Source organism: Heterocephalus glaber, unplaced genomic scaffold (genome assembly GCF_053883595.1).
Source record: "Heterocephalus glaber isolate CG9 unplaced genomic scaffold, H.glaber_assembly_v1.0 deba00001497, whole genome shotgun sequence".
In the NCBI taxonomy this organism is placed as follows: domain Eukaryota; kingdom Metazoa; phylum Chordata; class Mammalia; order Rodentia; family Bathyergidae; genus Heterocephalus; species Heterocephalus glaber.
The window spans coordinates 42,044,562-42,071,356 of NW_028258320.1; the positions used below are offsets into that span (position 1 = coordinate 42,044,562).

Genomic DNA, 26,795 nt, shown 5'->3' on the forward strand with positions numbered 1-26,795 from the left:
TCAAGATTTCTGTTTACAAATTTTTCATGTTTTAAAAATTTCACTTCTGCCATGTGTAGTGGTGCACACTCGTAGTCGCAGCACTTCAGAGGCTGAGGCAGGAGGATCGCCTCAAGTTAGAGGACAGCCTTGACTACACAGCAAGACCCTGTCTAAAAAAATTGTTTTACCCCTAAATACTCTCTCTTTATATCTATATCTATATATAGATACATATATATGGGCTGGGGATTTAGCTCAGTGGTTCCGCCACCTGCCTCGAAAGCACAAGGTCCCGAGTTCAATCCCCGGTACCAAAAAAAAAAAAAAAATATATATATATATATATATGTTTATTTATATTTTTGTCTGGTTTTGTTGAGGCCCAGGCTGGTCTCAAACTTGCAATCCTCCTGCCTCAGCCTCCAGAGTGCTGAGACTAGAGAGACATGCTACCACAACCAGCTTAAATACTTTATATTTTGATCTGCTGAAAATATTTCAGTTTTATGGATGGCTCACAGACGTATTGATTTGCCTCCTGGAACTTTGTCAACTCAGTAATTAGTAGCATTTTGGCAGTCATATGATCATGTCATCAATAAATAGTTTTAGTTTATCTTTTGTGATTTTTATGCTTTACTGCACTAAGTAGGACCTCAAATACAAATCTGAATAGAAGTGGAGTTCTTGTGAAAATCTTAGGAGGAAAGTGACCAATATCTCACTAAAGCTAACGTTACCTGTAGCTACTTCATAAATTCCTTTTATTAGGTCAAGGAAGTTCCCTTCTCGTTTGCCGAAGCTATCATTATAAACTGTGTAAAATGTTCTTACTTATAAGGTATTTTCTCCTTAATTCTGTTATGATGGTAAAAAATACTAGATGATTCTTAAATATATAAGCTTTATATTCTAGGGAAAACTCTACTTGGCCGTTACGTAACGTATATTTGAAAATCAACTGTATAAAAAATTCTTTTTCATGTATTACTGGGTCCAAATTGCTAATATTTTGTTAAGGACTTTGGTGACTGCTTTTATGTGTAATTAGTTTGGAGCTTTCTGTTACTGAAATATTTTTATCTGATGTAAGGGTAAAACTAGTCTCATAAAGTGAGTTGGAAGGGGTTCCCTTCTCTATTTCTTAAAATGTTATGTAAAGTTGGTATAATTTCTTCCTTCGTTTGACAGAATTCATCAGTAAAGTCTCTGGGTCTGGAATTTTCCTTATAGGAAGGGTTTTAATTATGAACTCAATCTCTTTTTTTTTTTTTGGTACCGGGGATCGAACTCGGGACTTCTCGCTTGCAAGGCAGGCGGCGGAACCACTGAGCTAAATCCCCAGCTGAACTCAATTTCTTTAATAGATGAGGGAATATTCAAATTTCCTATTTCTTTTCATGTCTGTTTTAGTAATTTATGTCTTTCAAAGAAAGTCTCCATCTCACCTAAGCTGTCAAAATTACGGGGTACATAGCTGTCAGTAACAAAGGCAGAGGGGACAAAGGCCTGGGCCTCTCCATGGCTGAGGCCAAATTCCGTACCATCTACTGACCTTGTTATTAAGTAGTACTTGATTAGTATTCAGAAGTAAGGAATCATGTTTCTTTCTTTTTTTTTTCTTTGGTATAGGGAATCAAACTCAGGACCTTGTCCTTGCCAGGCAGGTGTGGCACCGATGGAATCGTGTTATCTAAAGCTCAGCAAAAATAAAATTAAAGATATATATACATAGTGAGAGAGAAAAACAGACGTGAATCAAATACGAAATGAATACAGGATGAAGGTCATATAAAATTCACTACTATTTTAACAGCTGTTCTCCAGATTTGAAATTTATCAAAATATAAAGTTAAGTATTCATATTTTACAAACAAGCAATTTAAATATTTGGAAAAATTACATAGGTATTTTGCAAATTAGAAAGTTTATCACATGTCAAAGCTACCCTAAACATTCCACAAATAGCATCTGATAAATATACTGCAATATATCAAACTGCTAACAACAAAAATCATACTTTTTTCAAGAATATTCATGTAAAAAATGCTCAATGTAGACTACTAAGAGGAAAAGTTTCAACACTGAATACATGGCTTCTTTTTATATGAAAAGGAGAAAGACCCTAAGAAACTGCAAACAGTGGCTGCTTTTGAGTGGTGGTGTCACAGGTGAAGCTGACTGCCAAAATCCTTACACCTCTTCCAAATTTCTTGAAGGATCCCAGACATTCTCTACTATACCAGGGGCAACAGGAAGGAGAACTTACATGGATTTACAGCCTTAGCAGGCCAGGCAGTGTGGGCCTGTATTAACAAGGAGGAGGACTTTGCAGGCAGTGGTGATAATTTAGCCTAGCAAGTGGAAACCACAGTAGAAACGAGAGAAGCATGAACTGTAAGATCTGTTCTGATGCTTTCTGAAATACACAAAGCGTCAGAGGATCAAGTAAGATGATGTGTGTGAGAAAGGTAAAGTTACATATGAATGGAAAAGCATCAAGTATATTGATGAACTTGGAAGCTATTATTACAGGAAATCCCATAGAACAATGAGACCTAGAGTCTGAAGATTTGAATGGAATTTGAATCTTAAAAAGCTAAAAATAAAAGCCAGGCATGATGACCTAAGCCTGTAATCCAAGCACTCTGGAGGCTATGATCACCAGAGGCAGGAGGATCACTGTGAGTTCGAGACCAGCCTGTGCTACATAAGTGAGTTCAAGGACAGGCTGAACTACATAGTGAGACTGTCTCCAAAAACCAAAAAACATTCCTGCCAGAATATGATAAAGGGACCAAAATGGGGGAGAGGCGGGGAATACCTACTGGTTCTCCTCATACACATTTAAGAGAAAGGAAGACTGGCCCAGGCCAGAAAACACGGTGTTTCTCTGGGCCTCTGGATGGGGCTCCTATATCATCTCCAAGCACAATGCTGCCCTAGGCTGGAAACTGAGGAATGAACAGATTTCTTCTTAAAATGCCTAAATGAGCCAGTTGGCCAGTACATGAGTAGAATGATTGTTGAGTAGTAGTCACAGGTCAGAGATTAGATAAAATACCTTGCCTAATCTTCAGCTGAAGATGTGGCAAGAAGATATAAAGGAGAGGGCTGGAGATTTAGCTCAGTGGCACCAGGCCTGCCTTGAAAGCCCAAGGTCCTGAGTTCGAAAAAAACACAACGGACTATAAAGGAGACAAATATTTTGTTATTAAGGAGAGGAGAGAGGATAGGCCAGGGACAAATCCTTTGAGGGTTCAGGTTAGCTTACAGCAAGGAGTTCAAACTCAGATATGGAGGCTTCTGTTTTACAAAAGTGATCCTTTCATCAAGGTGTGAAACTGAGCCATTTATCTCAATCACTGGTATACCTTCTGTATCAGGAATAATGAAACCCAAAAACCAGGTCATATAGGGACGTTGAGAGGAAGGGTGAGGATTGGTCATTGTATTCTCTCACTTAAACTGTATAATAATACAAACACAAAGTCCAGAGTTTTAATTCAGGCCATTTATTGTAAACAGGATAACCCTAGGACTCCAGCATACTGGCTGTGTCACATGCTCTCTCTTTCACATCAACTAGTCAAAAAGGAGACTTTTTAAAAAAGTCCCTGGTAACTAATAACTTAGTGTTTCACAAATCTCATTTGGTAAGCATTGTGTAGATAGCAGTATCTAGGGTAGTCTCTTATTGCTCATGGACTGCAGCTGGGACCCATTTTCATGAATCCGTTAGTATGCCTGAGTGACCCAACAGCAGCTCTAGATCCAATCTGGAAACTAGAAAATACTGGAGCACACTGAACAAGTGCAGGTTCATGGAAGACCACGTAAGATTGCTTTCATAACTCTTCAGGTGCCTTTCCTCATAAAAATGACACTTTAAAATTCTGCTCACTTTTAAAAAAGAGCTAAAAATTATTCAACAGCACATAACTTCCCACAGAAAAGGTAGGTGGATTTGTATTTACTTTTACAGTGACGGATTTAAACACTCAGGACTAATTTTAGATTCATCTTGTATATATTTGCAGTTTGATGAAAAGCTGCATAAAATGCATAAAACCAGAAAGAAGTGGTGCTTTCACACACCTTCTGATGGACAACTACAGGCTTCACACGAGGAGGCTCTGGAAGGCAGGGATAAAAAGACAGTTACAGCACCACATTGACCTGACAGAACTGGAGCCCCACTTTTGAAAGCAGTCTCCTTAGTTTTGACTATATCATTCTTGCCCCAAAGTGAGATTATTTGGAAAACTGGAAATGTAAAAACTTTAGATGTGAAAAGACATGACTCTGCAGAAAGAATTCCTGGCAAATCAATCCTATGGGGAGATAAAATGCCATTCTTTGCCTGAGTTCGTGGACAATGGGACCACTCACTGTTGCTAGTGCCTATATGTGGAAATATATTCACAATTTCTCTTGAAACAAAATTTAATAATAGTAATAATATTAAAACTTAAACAAGTTTTAATAATATTTTAAAATAGCTGTTAAATCTACAATAACAATTTCACCTAAAATAGTATCTCATGAAAAAAATATTTTTAAAAAGTCCACTCCAGTCATCATCTGTGTGTTTCTATGTTCATATGTTCAAAAAATAACACTTAAGGCAAGATTAGACTGGTAGCAACAAGGGATTTTAGAGTTTTATGGAGACTGGCTATTTGAAAACACAAGCTTTATTTTTTATATCTCCAAAAAGGTGGCTTTGTATTTGTTGCATTTTAAATTCATGAAGGGATAAAATATTTTGGTTCACACACTAATTGCAATTTCACCACAGTTAAAAGTTATGGGTAATTACAGTAGCTGATGTTGGAAAAGCATGTCATACACTCAGTAGGATCTGAAGTTGACATAATTTGTCCTTGTTAAGTACATACAGCAACATGTTGATGAGAAAAAGTAAAAGTGATAGAACATTGCAAACCAACTACGAACACTAAGAATGTCAATACAGTTCAATCAGAAAGAAACCACAGTAATCCTGAGAAATTCAGTTTGGGACAAAATTGTTGTAAGGTAAATCTGTATTTCTAGCACTGTAAATAAGTAGATTATTCTAGGGTTTTCCAGCATTTTACTAGTTGGAATAAAAAACATGTTCATATTTTATAAAAAGATTAAAACCATGCCTTTTATAACAGTAATTTCACTAATAAAAGAAAATGACATTGCTTTGTGCATTACCTGCCAAATGTAATGTTTTCCACTGATTTATATGAACCATGAAGTAGAAAGCAAATTTGAGGATCAAGGTTTTAAAAGGCAATTAATACCTTTCTAAATATTTTTAAGCCTTCTCTGCCAACCTAGGATGCTTTTTTGAAAAAAGGTAACTTTTCTTCTTCAGACAAATGACTATTTTACAGAATGGGGAAGATCTAAGAATATCATTCATCATTTTAAGCAGTTATATATGGGAAATTTCTCTTAAAAATGAAAAGAAAAATTTTAAAATATTTTAAGAGGCATGTATTTAAAAAATATTCTACATCTATAAGATTTTACAATTACTTTGGATTTTTAATATTTCTACATAGTAACATTTGATAACTTCTTTTTTTTCTGTTTGTCTATTCATGAACCCCAAACTACTCCAGTGGCCACAATTATTTCCCTAGGCTTGGAAGACTAAGGAATAGATCCATGCACACTTTCCCACCCACAGGGAATCTTCAGAGTTTTGCAGCCATGAAGTTAATATGTGGTTTCACAAGGGGAAATAGTGGCAAACCACGCTTGAATTCAGTCATGTTCTGAATCACGTCAGGCTGCAGAGAAAAAAAAGTTTCCTTTTAGTGTGTTTCATTTAAAAATTAGATTGAACAGGATATCAATGTTTTTTGGGGGGTGGGGCAGGGTGTATTAGTTTCTATCCCATATATTGTCATCTGCCAAATTTTCTTCTAGATTAGTAGGGCAAGGTGTCATGGACTGGTTTATGCAAACCTGCAGTGAGTGTCTTCAGTGGGACTCTGGGCCAGTAGGAACATGCTTGGGTGCCAGGAGCTTAGCATCAAAGCTCCAGCAGAGCAGCAGAGGCTGGTCTGCCCACCCAGCATGAGCCTGGTTATACTGCAGGTAAACACCTCTCCTTCTAGATGGTTAAAATAAAGGGGACCGTGGAAAAAGCTAAGAGGTTTCACTCAATATTTAATCCTTAGAACAGATGTGGACTGAAATAATGTACTGAAGAATGGTGTAACTGTTCAAATAAGAGGAACAGCAGACAAGGGCAGAGGCTGAATGGCCAGGCATTCAAGGAGGATGTATAGTAGAAGGTGACCTGAAACACCCTGAAGCCCTCTACGTCTTATGTGTCCTGAAGAACAAGCTACTTCTAAGTACAAAGCACAACATAATATAATGTTTCTTACTTGTGGCAAGGGTGGTGCCTGTGACAAATTTACATCATTTTGACATGGGAACTCTCCAACAACAGGACCTATAAGAAAATGAAAGGTTTAATGCTTTGCATTTAACTCATACTCGCAGGCAACAGCAACTTTCAAACATGCAAAATTCAATGCATTAAAAAATTGTACCAAGCCCAGTTTGTGCACTTCTCAAGATTTTCTCAGCTGCCTGCTCCCAAGGACTTGACTGTTTGTCCTATCTTCTATCTGGAGTGTCCTGGTGATGGTCTGATGATGTTACTAAGCTCATGAAGCCTTGGCTGCAGCTGCATCAGTGTCTAGGTCTAACCCAGACTCTGAGGCTATGGCCACCCATAACACCACAGTAAAACAACACAGAAGGACAGGAATGTTAATGGCCATAGAGCAAAGTATGGCCAGTTAGGAGGAGGAGACTAGAAGGACCAGGCAGGCAAATGTGACTACTCTTCTTCCTCACATGCAGTGGCTCCATACAACTTCGCTGGAGACATCCCTATTAGCAACCAGCTGTGCTAGAGTGGCACTGTCCTCTGGCTCTTTTTTTTTGGTACTGGGGATTGAACTCGGGCCTTGTGCTTGTGAGAGCAGACCCTGTCTCCAGTTCCCTTTGTCTGCCCTTTTCCTTTCTGGTGGTCAGTAAGGCATGTGGATATTGTAAAGGAAAGCAATCATATGGCTCAATCTGAGCCTAAAAGTAGACTTACAAATAAGGTAATAATCAGTACTTACAAGAATCCATTTCCCTGGCAAGAACATGGACGGATACCTTATGTCTCCTTGGGGCATCTACTGCCAACATTTCCTAGTGAGAAAGAACAAAGTCACCTTTCTACCCCACTAAGGAACCCTAAATGAGGCTCTCTTTGAAGACTAAATTATCAGCCATCACAGAGATACAGAAATGTTTTCCTTTCCCCTCATATTATTTTATTTCATCTTTGGGGAGGGGTGTGTGCCAGGGATCAAACCCAAGTCCTGAATGCTAGGTAAGTGCTCTATGATTGAGCTACAACCCCAGCCCTGGAAAGAACTATTCTGAACTCTACTTACAGATGAGAAAACAGTCCAAGGAGATTAGTGAACTGTTCAAACTCCTACAGTTAATATGTGCCTAAGTGGGGATTAAACACCTATCCTAGTACTCACTGGAATGTGATTTGCAGGGTCTGCACCTAGTGATCTTTAGTGTTTACAGAGATGATGGCCTGAGCTTACTTAGGGGACAACCACAGTTCTTACTCCTCTAAAAACCTGATTCTGCATGAAGGCTCTGTTGCTAAGATGTCATTCTTCATCTACCAAAAGAAAGGAGAACGAGACTTATTGAGTCCTGCCTTGTATCAGGCACTCTCCTGTTAGCTCACTTAATTCTCTGTAAGTTAAACTTCATGATGATGCCTATTTCAGCAACATGGGCTTTAAGACACAGAGAAATACTGACTTGCATGCGCCGTACAGCTCCTAAGTGATGGTTGCTCTCTCTACTCACCATGTTACTTGAAGATTCCCCTTGGTTATTTCCATGAGTGACAGTAGTGTTAGGTTGGCAGGTGGATCCTGTGGGGAAATGTCACCTGACCTTTCCCTGATGCTGGGCTTTTTACTGTCTTTTCCAAAGGGGTACAAACTACAAGAAGTACAAACTGTAACGAAGCTTCCTCTGATGCTTTAATCAGATGCAACAGTTCATATCCTCAGAGGGGAAAGACCATTAAGCAAGACTTAAGTTATTTATGGAGCAATGATTATAAGCCTGGTCCTGTACAGCTGCAAGGGAAGCCCTGCTTGGGTTGCATGGGTAAGGCTGACCATCGTGGGTGCCCCACTTCCTGCTGGCAGAACAGCCCAGACTCCCCCACAGGCCTTCTCTAACCTCTCCCACCTCCTTTAGAAGCTCAGCCTATGCCTGCCTCCAGTAACATACAATATATCATCTGACAATGTCTTTCTCATTAGATTAAAAAGTTTGCTTCCAAAGGTCTACTTATTTATATTTATTTATTTTGATTTTTTTTTTTTTTGGTACTAGGAATTAAACTCAGGACCTTGCACTTGCCAGGCAGGCACTGCATGTATTTATTTATTTTGACCAAGGTCTCACTATGTAGTTCAGGCTGGCCTTGAACTTGTAGTGATCCTTGTGCCTCAACCTCCCAAGTGCTGGGATTATATGTGTGAGCCTCCACACCCAGCTCAAAGATCTATTCTTTTTTTTTTTTTTTGTACCAGGGATTGAACTCAGGACTTTAAGTGTGCAAGGCAGGCACAGTGCCACTGAGCTAAATCCCCAGCCCTCAAAGATCTATTCTTGATATCTTTTCACTCAACCTTCATTGTCCTCTTGTGAATCTCTATCAGTAGACAGAACACTCTTTGGTTTTAGGACTACTCTCCATTTCCTGACCAACATTGGACAATCCCAATTTAAAAAAAAACGACTCCACTTTCTTGTATTGTGATTTAAGGGTCATTAGAGGGTCAGGGATGTAGCTCAGTGGTACCATGCTTGCCTGGCAAGCTCAAGGTGCTGAGTTCGATCCCTGGGACCAGAAAAAAAAAAGATCATTAGAATCCCAGGAGATATTTGTAGGTATTCTGGGCCAAAAAGGGTCTACAATGAAGTTAGTTTAGAAAATGTTTTCTTAATCAAAATTAAACAAATACTGGGTAAATTCTTTACTGTGGTGCTTCTTAGAACTTCTAAAATGCTAACACAATCTGTAATCCTCCAAGAATGGGAATAAGGGGAGTGATCTTTCCCAAATTTTTCCCTGACAACCCTATTAATATTTTGTAGACTACTAGCTGGAACACAGCTAGGGAAATTCTCTTCTAGATTTAGGTGAAGGTTAATTATAACCATCCTCATATTCCGACCCCCCACTCATGTTTTAAGAAAGAGTATGTCTCTCTTAAGTGAAATAAATAGGACACACATGTGTAAATACCGAATAGTTTCTCTAGTGTGAGAAACCGATAGTGTAAACAAGGGTTAAAATGATTAAAATGAATAACTGATAATTTGAAATAGGAAAAAAGGTCCAAAGACAAAGGAGTGAAGGGAGGGGAAGAGGAAAGGAAAAGAGGGAAAGGAAAAACTACGAGAAAAGAAAAAAAAAATGGAAATGAAATCTATGTAAATAGGGAAGGGCAGGGGGGTGAAGGGTGCACAGGTAATGGGGAAAAAAATAAGAACCAAGATACATCATGTACAGGTACAAACATGATAAATGTAAATGAATTGTATACCTAAAATGTACCGATAAAATTAATTAAAAAAAAAAAGAGTATGTCTTATAATTCTTATTTTCACAAATTCAATATAGTAATAAGATATTACTTTTTTTTTTTGAGATGTGGTCTCACTATGCTGCCCAGGCTGGTCTCAAACTCCTGAACACACACACACACACATGAAAAATAACCAAAAAATGAAGAACAAAAATCCCCCGATCAATCAGGTGATACTCTCCCACATTAGGCACCTACCGGTATTACAAATATGTGTTACCATGCCTGGCAACACTCCTCTGTGTGTGTGTGTGTTTTGAGACAGAGTTTCACTATGTAGCCCAAGAGGGCCTCAAACTTGTGGCAATCCTCCTGCTTCATCTCTCAAGAGTGCTAGGATTACAGGCATGTGCCATCCTGCCCAGCACACCTGGCAATTACTTGTAAGGTTTTTTTTTTGGTACCAGGGATCAAACTCAGGACCTTACACTTTCGAGGCAGGTGGCGGCACCACTGAGCCAAATCCCCAGCCCCTTACTTGTAATTTTTAACACATAACATATTTATGGAAAGAAAAAAAGCCTTCCCATGGTTGTAAGTTGCATTAAAACATTGTCTTTTTTTGAAAAACTATAGCAAATAATAATAATGCCTTAAAATGCATATCTCAAAAGCTAGAAAGCGCTGAACTGACCACTCTTTTGTAGCCAATTAAGAACAAACATCTAGGTGGGTGTGGTGGTACACACCTCTAATCTAGCACTCAGGAGGCTGAAGCAGGAAGATTCCAAATTCCAGCCCAGCCTAAGCAATTTAGCAAGGCCCAGTCTCAAAAGAAAGAAAAGGGCTAGGGATATAGGTCAGTGTGAAGGTCCTGGGTTCAGTCCTCAGTATTCAAAAAACAAACACACACACACACACACACACACACACACACACACACACAAACACACAGACACCATCACTATCCTCACAAGGTGAAATGGTTTTCAGTGGTAAGTAAACACAATCAAAATTTATTTTAGGTACAAAAACCTGATATATCAAGGAGGAAAGCACATTCTGATTTAAAGAATCAAAACCTTGGAGACTATTAAAAGCTAAATGCTAATCACTGTATACACCTCATTCCAACAATAGTCTAATCTCTGTTTTGTAGATAAGAAAACTGAGATAGTAACTTGGCTAAGGTCACACAGCTACCAGCTGGTGCGGCACAGGTGAGCCATAGGTCTGCATTCAGAGGCCTCTCACACACTCCTGTTGCTGCTCCAGGCAAAAAGGAAACCCTAAGATGACTGAGATTAGCAGACCTAATAGACCACTCTGGACAACTGAACATGCTGGCGGCAAACACGCGTCTTATACCTGAGTCTTAATATGAATTGTCTCTATTTTTTCTAACAGTAATAGGTCAAATTAAGCCCCCAAATTACTTAAGTCCACAAAACACCTCTACAGATCCAATATGAATGGGTCGAAAGCAGCCACATACAACATAGCACATATTTCTGTATCAGTCCAAATCTAAATAAGTGAATAAATACAACTTACCTTGTAGAATTTGATGATATCCTCCTTAGTAAGTGTCTTTAAATATGCAACTTCTATATTATCTGAAAAGGTAATCAAATAATAATTTTTTAATATTTCCATATTATGTAGTACAAAATACTACACCAAACAGCAATATACTTCACTCTAAAACTCTCAAGTATCCATATTTTAAACTGATCATCTGCTCCTCCAAGTTGGAAGGGAACAGGTTTCAAGTAAAAGTAAGTGGATGTAGTGCCCTAGGGAAAGGCTGTGGCTCAGAAATCATGCCAGCCTGGGTTCACATCCTGGCTCTGTTATCTGCTGCTGGATCTTAGGTTAGTCATTTCAACTTTTCTAAGCCTCAGTTTCCTCATGTGGAAACTGGAGAAAATAACTTCTTGGTAAGGCTGATGTGAGTGCTAAGAAAATGATGCTCGGACCATGGTAAGTGCTCAATCATTAATGGTAGATCCAACTGCTAGAAACAAAGGCAAGGAAACTGAGGCCAAAAACAGGTGATTTGGCCAAGATCTGCAGCTTATTGGTGTTAGAATAAGAACACAACCCAAGTGTGGCTTAGTGCACTGGTGTTAATCTCTGTTCTAGAGGAAAAGTGAAAGGAAATGAATGGGAAGCTTCAGGAAGCACACCTCTTTCAAACCTGAACAAATCTTTGGAGATTTCTAAAGCCAAATATTTGAACTCCTGTAATTTTAGGGCAGTGCTTGCCTCAAGGGAGTTCAACCTACAAGTTTTTCAATTTTTCAGTGTTATTGGAAATAGATGCCTATGTATCTGTGCTTAGTGATAATATAAAACTAGTGAAATTAGGTTTGTGCTTTTGGAGAAGAAAGGGAGATAAACATTTCTAGCAGGAAATGGTTGTTACATTAAATAACAGATTTTTAGAAGTCCTATGGTGCTGCCAAATCAATACTGAAACATCACCTACAAAATGCATACTATTTTGTAGCACTGTTTCAATGTTCAGATTTTAGACTTAAATGCTATAAATGTTGGGGCTCTAATTTCACCTTACCTCTGTCAAAATTGTATTGCTGAGAGATGATCTCCCCCCAGTATTTAGCACACTCTGCAGACAGCTTCTTTGGTTTGTCTAGTCGGCGAATTGCTAATGCTTGAATATGTTTTTGGAAGGCCTCCTCTGTCATGTCTTCTATGGACTTTTCCATGGTAATTAAGAAGGCTTCCACCCTGCTTTCCAGGTAGTGAGGAGGCTTTTCTGACTGGATGATGAATCGCAAGCCCTGTATGCCATTGGCTCGACGTGGCCCACTGAAGACAATATAGCCTGAAACACAACACCAGTAAGTCAAGATCTTGATGTCTAAAACTCAGGTCACTTTTAATCTCTCAGGGGAATAAAACCTACTATAGAACTTTAGATTATTTACCTCAACATCAACAGTTAAGAGAGTCTCAGTTTCTAAGGACTGAACAGATTAGCTTCCTGAAGAGTAGTTAGAAAGTTGTGGATGACTTTTTCTTAGAAAAAAAAAATTCAACCATATTCATCAAACTCCTCACTCTGTGAGCTAATCCCCATCAATCTAAACTGAAGTTATTCCCACTCCCATGAAATGCTGCACTCATTTTCACCCCCTACTCATTGTCCTAATTCTCTTTGCTTAACAGCTAAAGTCTTTATATGAACCTAGCTCTAATACTGCATTTCTTGTTAGATAACCTGTTCTTGGGCCACTGGTATCTTATGAGCCCACACACTGCCTCGTTTCAACACCTTTTCTAAAATGAGCTCCTTTCTTGCTTCCTTCAGCTGCTGCACACTGATCTACCACCTCTCACAACTTCAGGGCCCCTGGGTCCTACTTCCAAGGAAGTCACTATCTTTAGCCTAGCTTTATAGTCTGAATACTCATATAGTAAAATTTACCATATTGTACTATAATATTCCTTTATAGGTCTGTCATCTGATTTGATTATGATCTCCTTAAAGGGAAGGACTATCCCTAACTTACCCATTTGTCTAGCACCTAGCATGATAAATATTTTTAAAAAATGCTAAGTACCTGGAGACTCACCCAAATCTTTTTTCATTGGTTTTTCCCTGCCATTATGGGGGCTTCTTTGAACATCTCCCCTCATTGATCAAACCTGCCAAGATCTTTAAGTATTTTTAACAGTGTCTAAAATTCTGCAAACACTTACTGAGTACCTTCTATGGTATGTGTCTGGGTTTGGGATATAGAGAATAGTAATGATTCTGGTCCTCCTGAACCCCAAACTTTGGTGACTCTAAGCTCCTCTGGAAGGCTTGCTTCCTACCTTGCTACACATAAGTCTGTTCTTATTATCTTCTACTCCCTAAGATGTCTTCTTTTTTTGGTACCGGGGATCGAACTTGGGTCCTTGCACTTGTGCAGCAGGTGGCGAAACCACTGAGCTAAATCCCCAGCCCCTAAGATGTCTTCTTTATAGACGTGTGTGTAATATGAATATAGTGCCATCTCATTAAAAACTGCTTTAATGTCTATAAGATACTGATTGCTTATCTTTTAGAAATGGAGTTCCTGGGAACAAAGTTTACACAAGTCTCTCTGAATACAGCATGCCTGATGCACAGTGGCAGGTGATTCTACATACGGAAATTGTTTCTGGAGGACAAAGGTTATTGATTAAGGTTTAGAATATCCTACTAGTCCCCAACTTCCTTCTCACCCAGCTGCTCCTTGGTGCGCAGAGTGTTGAAACAAGGTTCAGAGATAATCTGACAGAAGAGTTCCAGAAACATATTCTCCGAGGTGCTCTGCATGTCTGTTTGGTAGTATATCTCGATACCACAATTATTGTGAACTTCATTCCTCTGCTGATAAACAAACCATCCTCCTAGGAAGTTTCAAAAAGAGAGCAACAGGTTCAAAAACTTATTTAGGGTTTAAAAAAGTCAATGCTACATTTGCTCACTCTTACATATAACTGTCTGATTGTAAACTGGAAAAAGAGAGGGACAGATGGACTGTAAGTCCTGCCCCTTCCACTTCTAGCCTTTTCATACATATTCCAAAGTGTCACCTCCTTCACAGTGCATGATATTTTTCTTTTAAAGCTGTAAATGTCTTCCCACAGTGAGTTAAGTGAAAGATTATTTAAGGCACGCACACCTGACCACTTGGCTAAATCAAAATAATTTAACACCCAGTAAACTGAGAATGGGAAGTAAATTGGGCTATTTTTGAGTGTGAGACTTATGGGAGGACACTCAAGAGGTCAAAAAAGAGTCTTAGGAAAGAGAAAGAGGGAAATAGAATAAAAGAGGCATGAAAGATAAATATCACTTTAATTTTTTTTGTTTTTTTGAGACAGGGTCTCGCTATGTAGTTCAGGCTAGTTTTGAACTCATGTAGCACAAGCTGGCCTCAAACTTTAGTGATCCTCCTGCCTCAGCCTCCTGGAGTCCTGGGATTATACTCGTGCAGCACCATGTCCAGCTTGATGTTTTGTTTGTAGACTGGTCATATTTTGCCTGAAGACAAATGCTGTGGTTCTTTTTTTTTTTTTTTAAATCTTGGGCGCTAGGAATTGAACCCAGGACCTTGCACATGGTAAACAAATGCTCCATGACTGAGTTATATTCCCAATGCTATGGGTCTTAAAAAGCAGATCCCATTCTTCCTTTCTGCTCTGCCTGTAGAAACAGAGGAACAAACCAGAAATATGTACTAAGCCATTCCCAGCTTTGTGAAGACTGGCAAGGAAGAGCTGTGTTCAAGTATTCAGCAAAGATATTTCGAGGCAAGAGTATGTTTGAGTTGTTCTACTAGCTACTCAAATGAGCCAGACGCAGACCATCTAATAAGATGGTGATGCACTTTCCTCCAAATGCAAGAGCAGAAGGGCTGAGTAGAGTTAATAGAGGTTCAGAAAACTACTGGATTGCTTCTTGGCCTTTTGGCTAAGATCAAGTGTAGAAAACTGCTGGAACCTCAGAGGCAGAAGTGATAACTTCTAGATGGTAGTTTCAGAAAAAGATTAGTGGCTGCAATAGTTTGGATCTTGAATATCCCCCAGAGGTCCACATGTTGAAGGATTAATCCCTAGCATGTGGCACTACTGGGAGGCAGAGGAACCTTTAGGAGGTGGGTCCTAGTGGAAAGAAGTTAGGTAACTGGGGGGGGGGGGCACTGGGCTGCCATGAGGTGAGGGCTTTCACCACCACTTGTTACAGGCCTAAAAATAGTCCAATCAGCCACACCAAAACTGTGAGCCAAAATAAACCTTTCCTCCTTATAAGCTGCTTTCTCACAGGTATTTCTGTCAGTGATGGAAAGCTGATGACTAATATGGTAGAGTAGGTAGCTTATATAATAGGCCTGAAAGGAGGAGAAGGGAGTACACATGCTCATAAGGAAGAAGGGGGAAAGAAAGGGGAAGGGGGAAAGGGGAGAAAGGAGGAGGAAAGGATGAAATAGCTGAGAGAAAAATAACCAAAAATGAAACTCTCATTTTTGGTCCAATATACTTCCCATTATATAGTTCTGAACAATAATGAAATAATGAGTAATTAGTTTATATAAAAAAAACTGTTAATGTAAAAGTAACTCAACATTGAAAAAAATAAATTCTTTATCTTAATCCCTTATAAAATATACTTTTAACAAATACATGTTGTTTTGCTTTGTGACTTTCCTAAAGCTATTTCTGCTAAAGATTCCTAAGAGATTCCAATGAAATGTTATGATTCTAGCTAGCTTGCTTTCCTTCCCTTTCTCTTGCCATCGCTGCTCTAGATTAACATTTTGTAAAAACAACTCTCCCTCTCTGTCCGTTTTGATCTCAACAGGGATTAAGGTCTATAGAGGCAACCAAAGTCCTGAGTTTGATTCCCAGTACCAGAAAAAAAGGAAAGAAAATAGGATCTTGCTATGTAGTTCATTCAGGCCAGCCCTGAAATCACCATGCAGGGCTGGGATATAGCTCATCAGTGCCACACCTGCCTGGCAAGTGTAAGATCCTGAGTGTGATCCCCAGTACAGGGTGGGGGATCACCATGTGGCCCAGGCCAGCATCACACTCGCCAGAATCGTCCTCCCTCAGCCTCCTGAGTTCTGGGATCATCCACATTTGTCACCACGCCTGGCTTTAGCTTTCATTTTTTTATAAATAAACTTCATTTCAGACTTTGGTCAATTATTTTAGTTTTGTGGTATTTTACTTCCTAACTCCCCAGTGCTCAAGTTCCAGTCAATTCCACTATTATTCTCTTCAAAATTATTGACTACTTCCAATTTCATCTCTTTGGCTCTCCTATCAGAACACTGTTCTGGCAGAATTATTTATTTCTAATCATATTTCTATAAATAGTAGGAGACCTCAGTGAATCATTACCATAAAACAATATATTACCATAGAAATGAACTCAACGTATTTGCAGTCACCCATATTACTATATCAAAGTCATCCATACCCAAAGTTGTAACAGTTGAACTTACTGTCAGGTAGCTGAACTTCTCTATACCGAACTAGTTGACTTGGAAGGAGAGGTTTTGTATGAGCATGTTCAATAAGGGTATCTTCAACCATCTGCATAATTCCTAATGCAGCCTGAGTAAAAAGATATCACAGCACATTACAAAAAAAAAAACAACAACAACAAACAAACATATCTTGTCTGTGTGTAAATAAAAACCATCATATTGGAAAAAAACCCCACTATATTGGATAGTCCATTAAAATATGAAAACAACATGTTTATAAAATAAAGTACCTTAATAACAAAAATGGATTTTTAAATCTTAAATTCACTTACTCCTATTTAAATGGATTAAAATTGAATTTGTCAGTCAATATGGTAGTAGTGAAGAGAAACAGAACAATCATTAATCCTGTCTGTGATGTTGGGAAAAAGGTAGTGCCAAAATTGGAGACGCACTGGTAATGGAAAGTTCTTCCCATGAAAATGCCTTGACCACAGATACCTGAGGTCACAGCAAAGTTGAAGAGGTGAGCATAAGGCTTTACTGTGAATGAAACAACTTTGGCGAGAATTGTGTCTCTGCCACTTATCAGCATCTGACATTCAGCATATTGTTTTGGAGGTAGTGTAACACAGTGGTGGACAGTGAGAGCCCATGAAATAGACTGTCAAGGAAATTTCAAAGTACTTTCCATGTGCTAAGAACTTGGCATCACTACTAATCCTTACATCCCATGAAATGGAACACAGTTAAGACATTTAGATAAGATCACACATCTAATATTTGGCAGGGTCAGGACTTGAATGCAGGCTGGCTGATTCCACAATATGTGATCCTATACAAAGTAGGGATAGTTATTTCCATTTCTTCCTATGATTGCACAAATCAGTGACAACAATAGAGAAGGCAAAGGGGGAAGTAGGTCCTCAATTAACTACTATTATCTATTATCAACTATTATGTCCCCTGTATCCTCTTCTACCTTCCTCCATAGAATAGGGAAGGCGAGTCAGCTTTAATGTGCTCATCACTGTGTTGGTTAACAGTCTTCACACAGCATAGAGGAAAAACACTTTGTATAGTGATCCACAAAAGATGCTAAAACCTCACCTACTCACCTGCTTTGTTATGTTTCCATGAATGAGGGCTTCAATGTGCAGCCGTGACAGGAGCTGAGGTATGAAGGCCTTAAGGCGAAGAAGAGTGACATCTATAAAGAAGTAAGAAACACTAAGCTCTACATATAAGTTTAAAAAATAAACAAGCAAATAAAAACTTGGTATAGTATTTGTGATAACTTGAGACTAGAAAAGACTTGCAAAAATACTAGAGTTCTTTTATACCCTTCACCTTGTTTTATCTAATGTTAACATCTTTCATAACCATAATATGATGACCAAACCTAAGCAATGAACACAGATACAATACTATTAACTGAAGTACAGGCTTTATTTAGATTTCACTTTTTCTACCAATGACTTTTGTTCTGTTACAGGTTCTAGTCTAAAATCCCATATTACATTTAGCTGTCAAGCATCCTTAGTGTCCTCCAAGAAGTGATGGTTTCTCAGACTTTCTTGTCTTTCATGACCCTAAGACTTTTTGGAGTACTGTGCAATTATTTTATAGAATGTCCTTCCTCTGGGTTGTCTAGCATTTTCTCAGGATTAGATTCCATTTATGCATTCCTAGGAAGAATACAGTATAGAGGTAATGTGCCTTGCTCAGGGCATCATGTCAGTGGTAAATGAGGTTGATATGCTGTAGCAATGGTTATGTTAACACTGATCACTTAGTAAACAAAGGATCTGCCAGATGTCTTCACTGTAAATGTACTATTTTATCATTTTGGTTATAATGGAGTAACTCATGTACGCTCTACATGCAATTTGAAAACTCCACCTGCCTGCCAGTTTTCCCCACTGCAATTAGAAGATATTTTGGGGGAAGTAATTTGAGATAATACAGATATTTTTGTTTTTCCTTAAATTTTTATTAATTTTAGTCTTTTGCTGGAAATTGACTGTGGTAATTATTACTATGGTGTCCTAATGGTCATTTTTCTATTTCTCCCATTCCTTTTACATATATTGATTTATTTTTTTCTCTAAGAGTTGACTGTTCTCCAGTAGGACACAGGGTAATAAATGCTACAGGTGGGATCCACCAGTGGTTGCTAAAATTAGTAACTAAAATCTATGGAAAGGCAAGAGAAGGCAAATAATAAATTACTTAACTAGTAGGCATTTTATACATGGTATCTTTCAAACTGTAAAGTATGTACTATTATTTATGTTTTAAAGGTGAGAAAACTGAAGAAAATTTGTTTCTTATCAAAAGTCACTAAGCTAGTAATTGCAAAATGGAATCTGAGCGTTAGTCTGACATTCACTGTACTCCACTGCATTGCCTCAGGTGCCCCTTTACTAGATCCCTCAAGACTCCACAGACTTCTAGCACAACACTCACCCTGCCCCCACCCCACTGAAGTCACTGTTTTCTATTTATGCTTCACCATTAGACTGAAGCTCCTTAACCCCCCAGAAATGCTATCTAATTGATTGCTTTTTATCCTGGAGTGCAGGGTCAGGTGCACAGCAGGCAGTCAGTTTAACGCTGGACCACATTAAACTCTGAGGTTCTTGCTATCTTGGGACTTGGATAGTTGAATGACTTAAAAGACCAGGGCGGGGAGGTAGGGGAGCCAGCATCAGACACTGATTGAGCTATCTCTAAAGTCAGCCACATTGGCATTCTGGATTATTGTATCATAACCCAGAATGATTATTTATTACAGTAGAGAATTTTAATGAAAAAATTACTGTCTCTTTAAAAACACATTTTAGTGGGCTGGGGATTTAGCTCAGTGGTTCTGCCACCTGCCTTGAAAGTGCAAGGTCCCATGTTTGATCCCCAGTACCAAAAAAAAAAAAAAAATTTACGAAGGCTTCATATGCCTGTGAGATACTCTAGAGCTTATTCTTAAAATTCACCGATCCCCGGTACCAAAAAAAAAAAAAAAAAATTCACTTGCCAGCTGACCCAAATTCTAACAAAGGAGGAAAAACTCAAAACTTCTGCTTTTTGATTACAATGAAAATAAGTTGTTTCTTGAGAACATATTTAAAGTCAATTATGTTGTATCCTTTTTAAAAATGTAAAAATTCTTGTTATTAACTGCACAAGACTCATAACCATTTTGGAAAGAAAAGATATAACCATCCAGATTAAAAATGTATATGTTCTATTTAATGAATTTTATAATCTATCTTCCTACCCAATGCCAAGGCAATCAATAAAACGAGGACTTTCAGTACTTGCTCTTGCTTGATTTGACACTGCAGTTATCAAAAGCACAGTTTAGTAAAGGCTTATAATAAATGGTTATTAAAAATTAAATAAAATTTTCTCCTAAATTGCCTTTTTTGGGGGTAGTACTGGAGGTTGAACCCTGAGCTTTCAACAGAGCTACATCCCCACCTTTTAAAAAAAATTTTGAGGCAGGATCTTGCTAAATTGCCCAGGCAGGATTCAAACTTGGGATCCTCCTGCTTCATCCTTCCAGAATGCTGGAATTACACCTGGCTTAAATTGCATTTTTTTTTTTTTTTTTGAGACAGGGTCTCACTACATAGGTTCAGACTACTCTTAAACTCATAGCCCAGGCTGGCCTCAAACTTACAATGACCCTCCTGCCTCAGCTTCCTGAGTGCTGGAATTACAAGTGTGCACCATCACACCCAGCTCTGGATTTTATTTCTTACTGTTGAACAGGTAGGAAACATTAACTGGTGAAGAGTAATGTTGGGAAGTGAAAAATATTAAACAATAACAAAGGGTGATATCATTTACATTCTTTCCAATAAAGCAACCCTGAAAGAATTTCCATTTCATTCAATGGGCATCCAATAGACATACACAGAGGGCATAATAAATTAGACACTAAGTAAAAGGGATGAAAGGAAGACATAATTACTGCCCTCAAAGAATTTAGTACTTATTTTCAGGCAAAACTCCTCAGAACTGCCAGCACTTGGGCACACCACAGGTGTACTGTGGTGGTGCACACCTCTAATCTCAGCACCTGTGAGGCTGAGGCAGGAGGATTGCCATAAGTTTGAGGCCAGCCTGGGCTACATAGCGAGTTTAAGGCCAGTCTGAACTATACAGTGAGACCCTGTCTCAAAAAACAAACAAAAAAAAGATTTTAGGGGAAAAAAAACAAGGGTCCAGTCTTTAGGCTTTACTTATTTTCTAGTTTCTAACTGTAGTGAACAACTCTAAAGATGCTAGGGCATGAAAAAATGCCTAGACCTTCAAGTATAATCCATTTTTCCTTTCTGAAGAGTTCAACATTAACAAGGGAAATGACTGGGTCAGAGCAGTTGGTCATCCGCAGAAACCTAAAACAATAATAGCTAACTATGTGGGTACAGGTTGAAAATAATAAATGTGGTTAAATTGCCTGAATGCACATGCCTCTTCAAAGGCCAATATTTATTTAATGAAAATTATGCACAGCTGGATTAACTAGAACTACAGGTTATTAAAATATAAATATTCAGTATTAGAATAAACCAAAAAGATCCTAATTAAAATTAAAGAAAGCATTAGGCTTTAGAAAAAGTAGAAAGAGTCTCACCATCTAGGGCATCCTTTAATTCATCTTTAGTCCAGGCTACTTCAGTCATCAGCAAGCGGAGGTAGTACATGGCATGCTGGTGAGGCTGTTCGGCCCGGAAATTGTTAAGAGACCGCATATACTAGTGAAAGTAGATATGGATTCATTAATTTTATAACTCTTTAAAAAATCATTTCAAAAGACTTCATTTTGTATAAATTATGTGTTATTGGGATGCAGTATATTTCTCAGTTACTAGGAAGCTATATATTTAAGAATGGGGCCTCTTCCTCTCCAAATCCTTAAACTAACGGGCATGCTTTTCCATTGTCCTGGCTGCATCTTTAACTCCTGGCATCTGACATGTACTACAAATGCATTCACTATGGGAAACCATTTTATTGTTTTGAGGGGAGAGAAGGTACTAGAGATGAACCCAGAGCCTGGACCATGCTAGGCAAGCATCTATCATTGAGCTAGATCCCCAGCTACTATGGGAATCTTTCATCTCTCAGAAAGTTATCCTAATTTTTCAGGGACTCTTGTCTTTTTGGCATCCTTAAATATTGCACATAAGGTCATCCGAAAAGTCTTGATAAGCAACTAACATGGACAGATATATACTGGATCTTTAATTGAAAATTAATGGTAGTTTTTTATGGTGTACAATGAAGGTCACAGTTTATCTGTGAAAGTAGCCATCCATCCCCTATTTGCAATACTGGGCCAAACAAGAGGTGAATTTAAGTGGAAGATACATCAAACCTAAAGAGTGTACCCCAACATGACAAAGCCCTGTGGTAGGGCTGACCTCAGTCTACTCAAATGTGTTTATATGAAATAAACGTTGGGATGAAATCTGCTAAATATCTCAGACTGGTACTAAGGGCTTCTCTTTGAAAGTCAGCACTGGAGCTGACTAGCTCTTGAAGTCCACAAAGAGAGGCAGGTGTCCACCAGAGTCTGCTAGGCTTTCTTTGTGAGTATAGGATTTAGCAATGAGAAAGTGAGAGGAATGCAACAGGATTATGAATGTTTCCTATGCTCCAATCCCCTAATATTAATTTATGAATTAAAAAATATAAAAATGACTGAGAAAACTTACTGCTTCTTTGATAATTTCAAATCTTTTTTTATCAATCTCAAAGGTAGCCATTTTCTCAGTAATCTTCTTTAGCAAAATTGGCTGCTTGTCATTGTAACCTTTCACAGAGAGCTACGGAAAGAGTTCAAGGTATTAAAAGTCAAAAAGAAAAAATCCAACAACTTCCAAATAAACATCTTAAGCTTGATTTTTAAATCAAGAAAATCCCAAAACTTAGAAAACTCCAAATTCAAGTGCATTAAGATGAAAATGAAAAAAGAAATTCAATGAATTTAACTTCTCATAAATAGTTTAACACTGAGGAGGATAACATTGACCATCTTGATATTAATAGTCAAAAGCGTAATTTCAGTTTTCCTAAATAGTCAAAGTAGATAAACTCACCTGATGCTAAACTATGGTGACATACACTACATCACGTAAAACTTAATTACAGAATGTGTTTAATTTTAAAATTTATTTATTTATTTTTGGTACTGGGGTTGAACCCAAGGTCTTTGTATTGAGCTACATCACTACCTTTTTTTCTACTTTTTATTTTTGAGACAGGGTGTTGCTAAGTTGTTCAGGCTATGCTGAAACTTTTGATCTTTCTGCCTCAGCCTCTCAGAGTGCTGGGACTGCAGGGTGCGTGGCATCATGCCTGGATAGAATGTGTTTAAATTTTACCTTTCTTTCAGTGCTGAGGTTTAAACCTAGGATGTTGTGCATGCTAAGTACATACTCTACAACTGAGCTACCACCCTTAGCCCCTAAGTTTTATCTTAAAAAAGACTTTCTCGTGAATGATAGCCTTCAAGTTTTTATAGGTGTATCAAGAAGGTAAAGATCATAGGGGACTGTTATCAAACTGACTACTGGACATATACCAAAATATATACATGACATAGTGTTATTCACTCACTCAGTGTTACTCAGTAAGGAGCCACAATTCTAACCATTCTCATATTCGATGAATTCTGCTGATGTCCCAAAAGCCAATGGCAAAACACCATATACATCCATCACAATTTTGCCTTAGGATAATTTACATTCCTGAAAGATTCATATTTTGAAAAGCAGGGAATGGGGAATGACTACATTCCCACATCATGGCACCTGAAGCAGTACTGACACTGGAGTACCTAGGAAAGTCTCTAGCTCTGAAGAATGACAGAAAAGAACCTCAGTAGAAGCGAAGGCCACTGGCTATGTAAAACACATCATGTACCACAGGAACTGGGTTGACAATAAGCAGAAAGCTCATTTTATCATAAATAAAAATTATTTGATTTAATGATAATATTCTGCTAAAAGTCAACAGCAAGAAATAGAAAACAGATTATTACTTTTTATTGGAGTTAATTTTGATCTCCGAGTCTGAAAATTTCTGTAGATGCTGAGAATGATATTATATTATATATATTATATTAAATTATATTCATTCTTATGCATTAAACAAACTCTACCAGAAAAATTATTTATATATAGAAGAAAGCCACTGCAAAACAAAGTTTAAAAACCTAAAAATTTTGTGTTGGAACTGTTTTTTAAAATGGAGTACTCAGGGCTGGGGATTTAGCTCAGTGGTTCCAGCACTGGCCTTGCAAACACAAGGTCCAGAGTTTGATCCCCGGTACCCCCCCCCGCCCCCCCCAAAAAAGGAGTACTCAGAAATACTCTAATTTTAGGTTTTTACTAAAACATATATTTTCCAAAAAAGTGAAAATGAATGTGTGTATTAAAAGGGATGTTAATTTGGAACTGAGATATAGTCAAATTTGGAAACATACCAAAAACATTTTTGAGAATCTAGTTATTTCTTGGGTTGCATTTAATAATGCTTATTTTAAAGCACATGTAGTTAATGATGCATGCTACAAAATAAACTGTCAAGTATATTTGAACAATAGAACTTTCTACTACTGTCCACAAAAATAAAGGTTATATGTAAGTAAAATTTAAGCACCACAACAGTAACTATGGATATTTTCAAATTATAGATGGTAGAGTACTAAAATACACAGAAAGAAAGAAAAACATGCTTTCAGGATTAGTGTGTTAAACATCTCAAGCAGAACATGCAAATAAATGCAGCACACATACATGTTCACAAAATGCAGTAAGCTTTACTAAGTCATTAGTGGAACCACTACTAATCTGAGTTCTTCAATTATAAAAAATGGTGCAAAAAAGATCAACCTCCTAATTTAAAAATGCAGAAGTTAATAGTTTTCCCAAGCTCAACATAATGCTTAAACGGTGTGGTGCCTTTTCTTTGGTTTTCATTTTACTTACAAGTATTGCATTCATTCCTGATGCAATGTCATAGCTCAAACCTGAGAGGCGTGCTGCATATGTATACTCTTTTAAATCATCCTTCAATAACCTGATAAACAGGTATGTCATGTTGCAATGGAGAGGATCAGCATAAATGTAGCGACTAACAAAAAGAAAAACAAAAGAAATGCTTTGATACCTCAAGCAATGGCATGATAATGAAGAAACATGACTGAAGAGTATGGATATGCAGCCTCATGATCTGGATTTCTAGGGAAATAGTATAAGACAACCTTATGTTTTACAAAGAGAAGACTTAATTCTCTTTTACCAAACATCAAGACTTCAGATACAGAAAGAATGTGATTTAAACCTAAGTTGGAGTCCAATTTTGTTTGAGGAGAAGGCAATATGATGAAAGATGTTAAAGAAAACAAAGAAATCAAGAAAAATCTGCATAATATGAATGGTATATAGCTGAATACTTAAAATAAGAGCTAACTTAAAAATTAAAACAATGAGAAAATGATTAGCCATAAAGATTTTTTAAAAAAGAAATTAAACTCATACCCTCAGTCAAAAATGCTTCCATCAAATCAATATAAAAAATGTTGATGAGTGGAAGGCTCTAAGACATGGGTACTTACATACATCCCATAGATGGTATTTTGGAGGTCATAGCTCAAGCCTGCTAGCTCTGCTGCATATGCATACTCGTTGAGTGAATCTTTGAGGAGCTCAAGGTACAAATAGGCCATGTTACAGTGCAAGGGGTCCACATAAGCAAATGGGCTGGAAAAAAATGTTGACAATAAAATAGCTGATTTATTACTTCCCAATGTGATGTGGCCTTTTGAGATGGATCAAGAAATTAAATATCAATTAATATAATTTCCTGAGGATATGGTTGAATTCTCAAGTCTGTTTCTTCTTGTCGTGGGAGAAAAAAAAAAAAAAAGAGAAGTCTGAAAAAGAAGCCTGAATTACGCCATGTATGTGTCTTGGTGGAAGTGAAGAGGGAGAGAGAACTGCTTACCCAATATGGTGGGGTAGAACTGACAAGACAGAAACAAGACAGAAATGCAAGGCAGATAAGAGAGGGAAGGGGCTAAAACACATGCCTGTCCTCAGGCTAATGGGGGAAGCATGGCAGCTGGAGTTGATACAACATTTGCATGTCTTTTTTCCTTTCTCTAAGCAAGTCACATCCTTGGTGGACAGGAATATGAGGTGTAGAAATTTGTGTGCTATAAAGTTAAATATATATAATATATATATAACATATACACACACATATATAGCAACTATAAAATTAAGAGAAAACTAAGAAAAATTGTGAAAATATTATCTTATCCCTGAGTCTTCCCTCAAATCAATAAAGCTACAGAATGATCAGTAAAATACTTGATAAATTCTATCATATAACTAGCACCCCAAATTAGGGAAAAAATTAAAATAGAAAAATATTTAAGAAAGAAAGGGTAACAAAATAGAAAAAATAGAGTACAAAAAGAAGTAAACAGAAGCAGAGATCAACTTTTACTTTCTAGATAAGAAAATTTAAAAAATGTTTATTTCTCAGGCAGGAAACATAACTTCATCAGGTCACCTAGGCTGGCCAGAGCAGAGCTGGATTTAAGTGCAAGTTAAATGGCCTCCTCCTTTGACTATATGACACTGCTTACCTTTATTACAAGCAAGTAACAGATTCATTCATTCACTCAGTATCTTATTACATGCTTACTACAGTGCTAGCTTCTTCTCCAGGCATTGAGAATTAAGAAAGAACAAATCAGGCAAAGTCCCTGACTTTACAGTCTAGTCAGAGAAGAAAAAAAATAAAGTGAAATCTGATACATCCGGTGGTGACAGTGCTATGAAGAAAAATTAAATGGAGCAAGAGGAAGAGGAATGATGGGTGGCAGCAGCAGAGAGGAAGATTGCTAATTTATAGAAGATGGTTAATCAGGCCACTCTGACAATGCTGACTTAGGGGTCTCCATCTGAAGGAAGCAAGAAAGCAAGCCCTGTGGATCTGGGGGTGGGGTGAGAGCATTCCAGGATGAAGGAACAGCTAGTGCTGCAGATAAGGCAGATACCTGATGGGTTTGTTTGGCAGCAAAGGAAATGTTTCACTCTCTTGTAGCACAGTAAATATAAATAAATATAATATGATATACTGA

At 37.8% G+C, this 26,795-nt stretch overlaps 1 protein-coding gene across 4 annotated transcripts in view; it reads right to left on the minus strand.

Moving 5' to 3' along the window:
* Nucleotides 1-3,476: 3,476 nt before the first annotated feature.
* The window catches only part of Ide (insulin degrading enzyme), a 114,056-nt gene continuing 90,737 nt past the window's right edge, over nucleotides 3,477-26,795 (minus strand). For 3 of the 4 annotated variants that reach the window (XM_087184913.1, XM_087184916.1, XM_087184915.1), the window contains exons 15-25: nucleotides 25,260-25,404; nucleotides 22,354-22,464; nucleotides 21,270-21,390; nucleotides 17,746-17,837; nucleotides 16,643-16,754; nucleotides 13,872-14,039; nucleotides 12,211-12,483; nucleotides 11,187-11,248; nucleotides 7,131-7,203; nucleotides 6,381-6,448; nucleotides 3,477-5,774 (exon numbers count right to left, since the gene is read on the minus strand). In XM_087184913.1, coding sequence (XP_087041039.1) covers nucleotides 5,679-5,774; nucleotides 6,381-6,448; nucleotides 7,131-7,203; nucleotides 11,187-11,248; nucleotides 12,211-12,483; nucleotides 13,872-14,039; nucleotides 16,643-16,754; nucleotides 17,746-17,837; nucleotides 21,270-21,390; nucleotides 22,354-22,464; nucleotides 25,260-25,404 — 1,321 coding nt within the window. In that variant the 3' untranslated portion in view covers nucleotides 3,477-5,678. Of the gene's footprint in view, nucleotides 5,775-6,380; nucleotides 6,449-7,130; nucleotides 7,204-11,186; nucleotides 11,249-12,210; nucleotides 12,484-13,871; nucleotides 14,040-16,642; nucleotides 16,755-17,745; nucleotides 17,838-21,269; nucleotides 21,391-22,353; nucleotides 22,465-24,630; nucleotides 24,776-25,259; nucleotides 25,405-26,795 lie in introns of all 4 variants that reach the window. The other variant, XM_087184914.1, reaches the window with a different exon arrangement.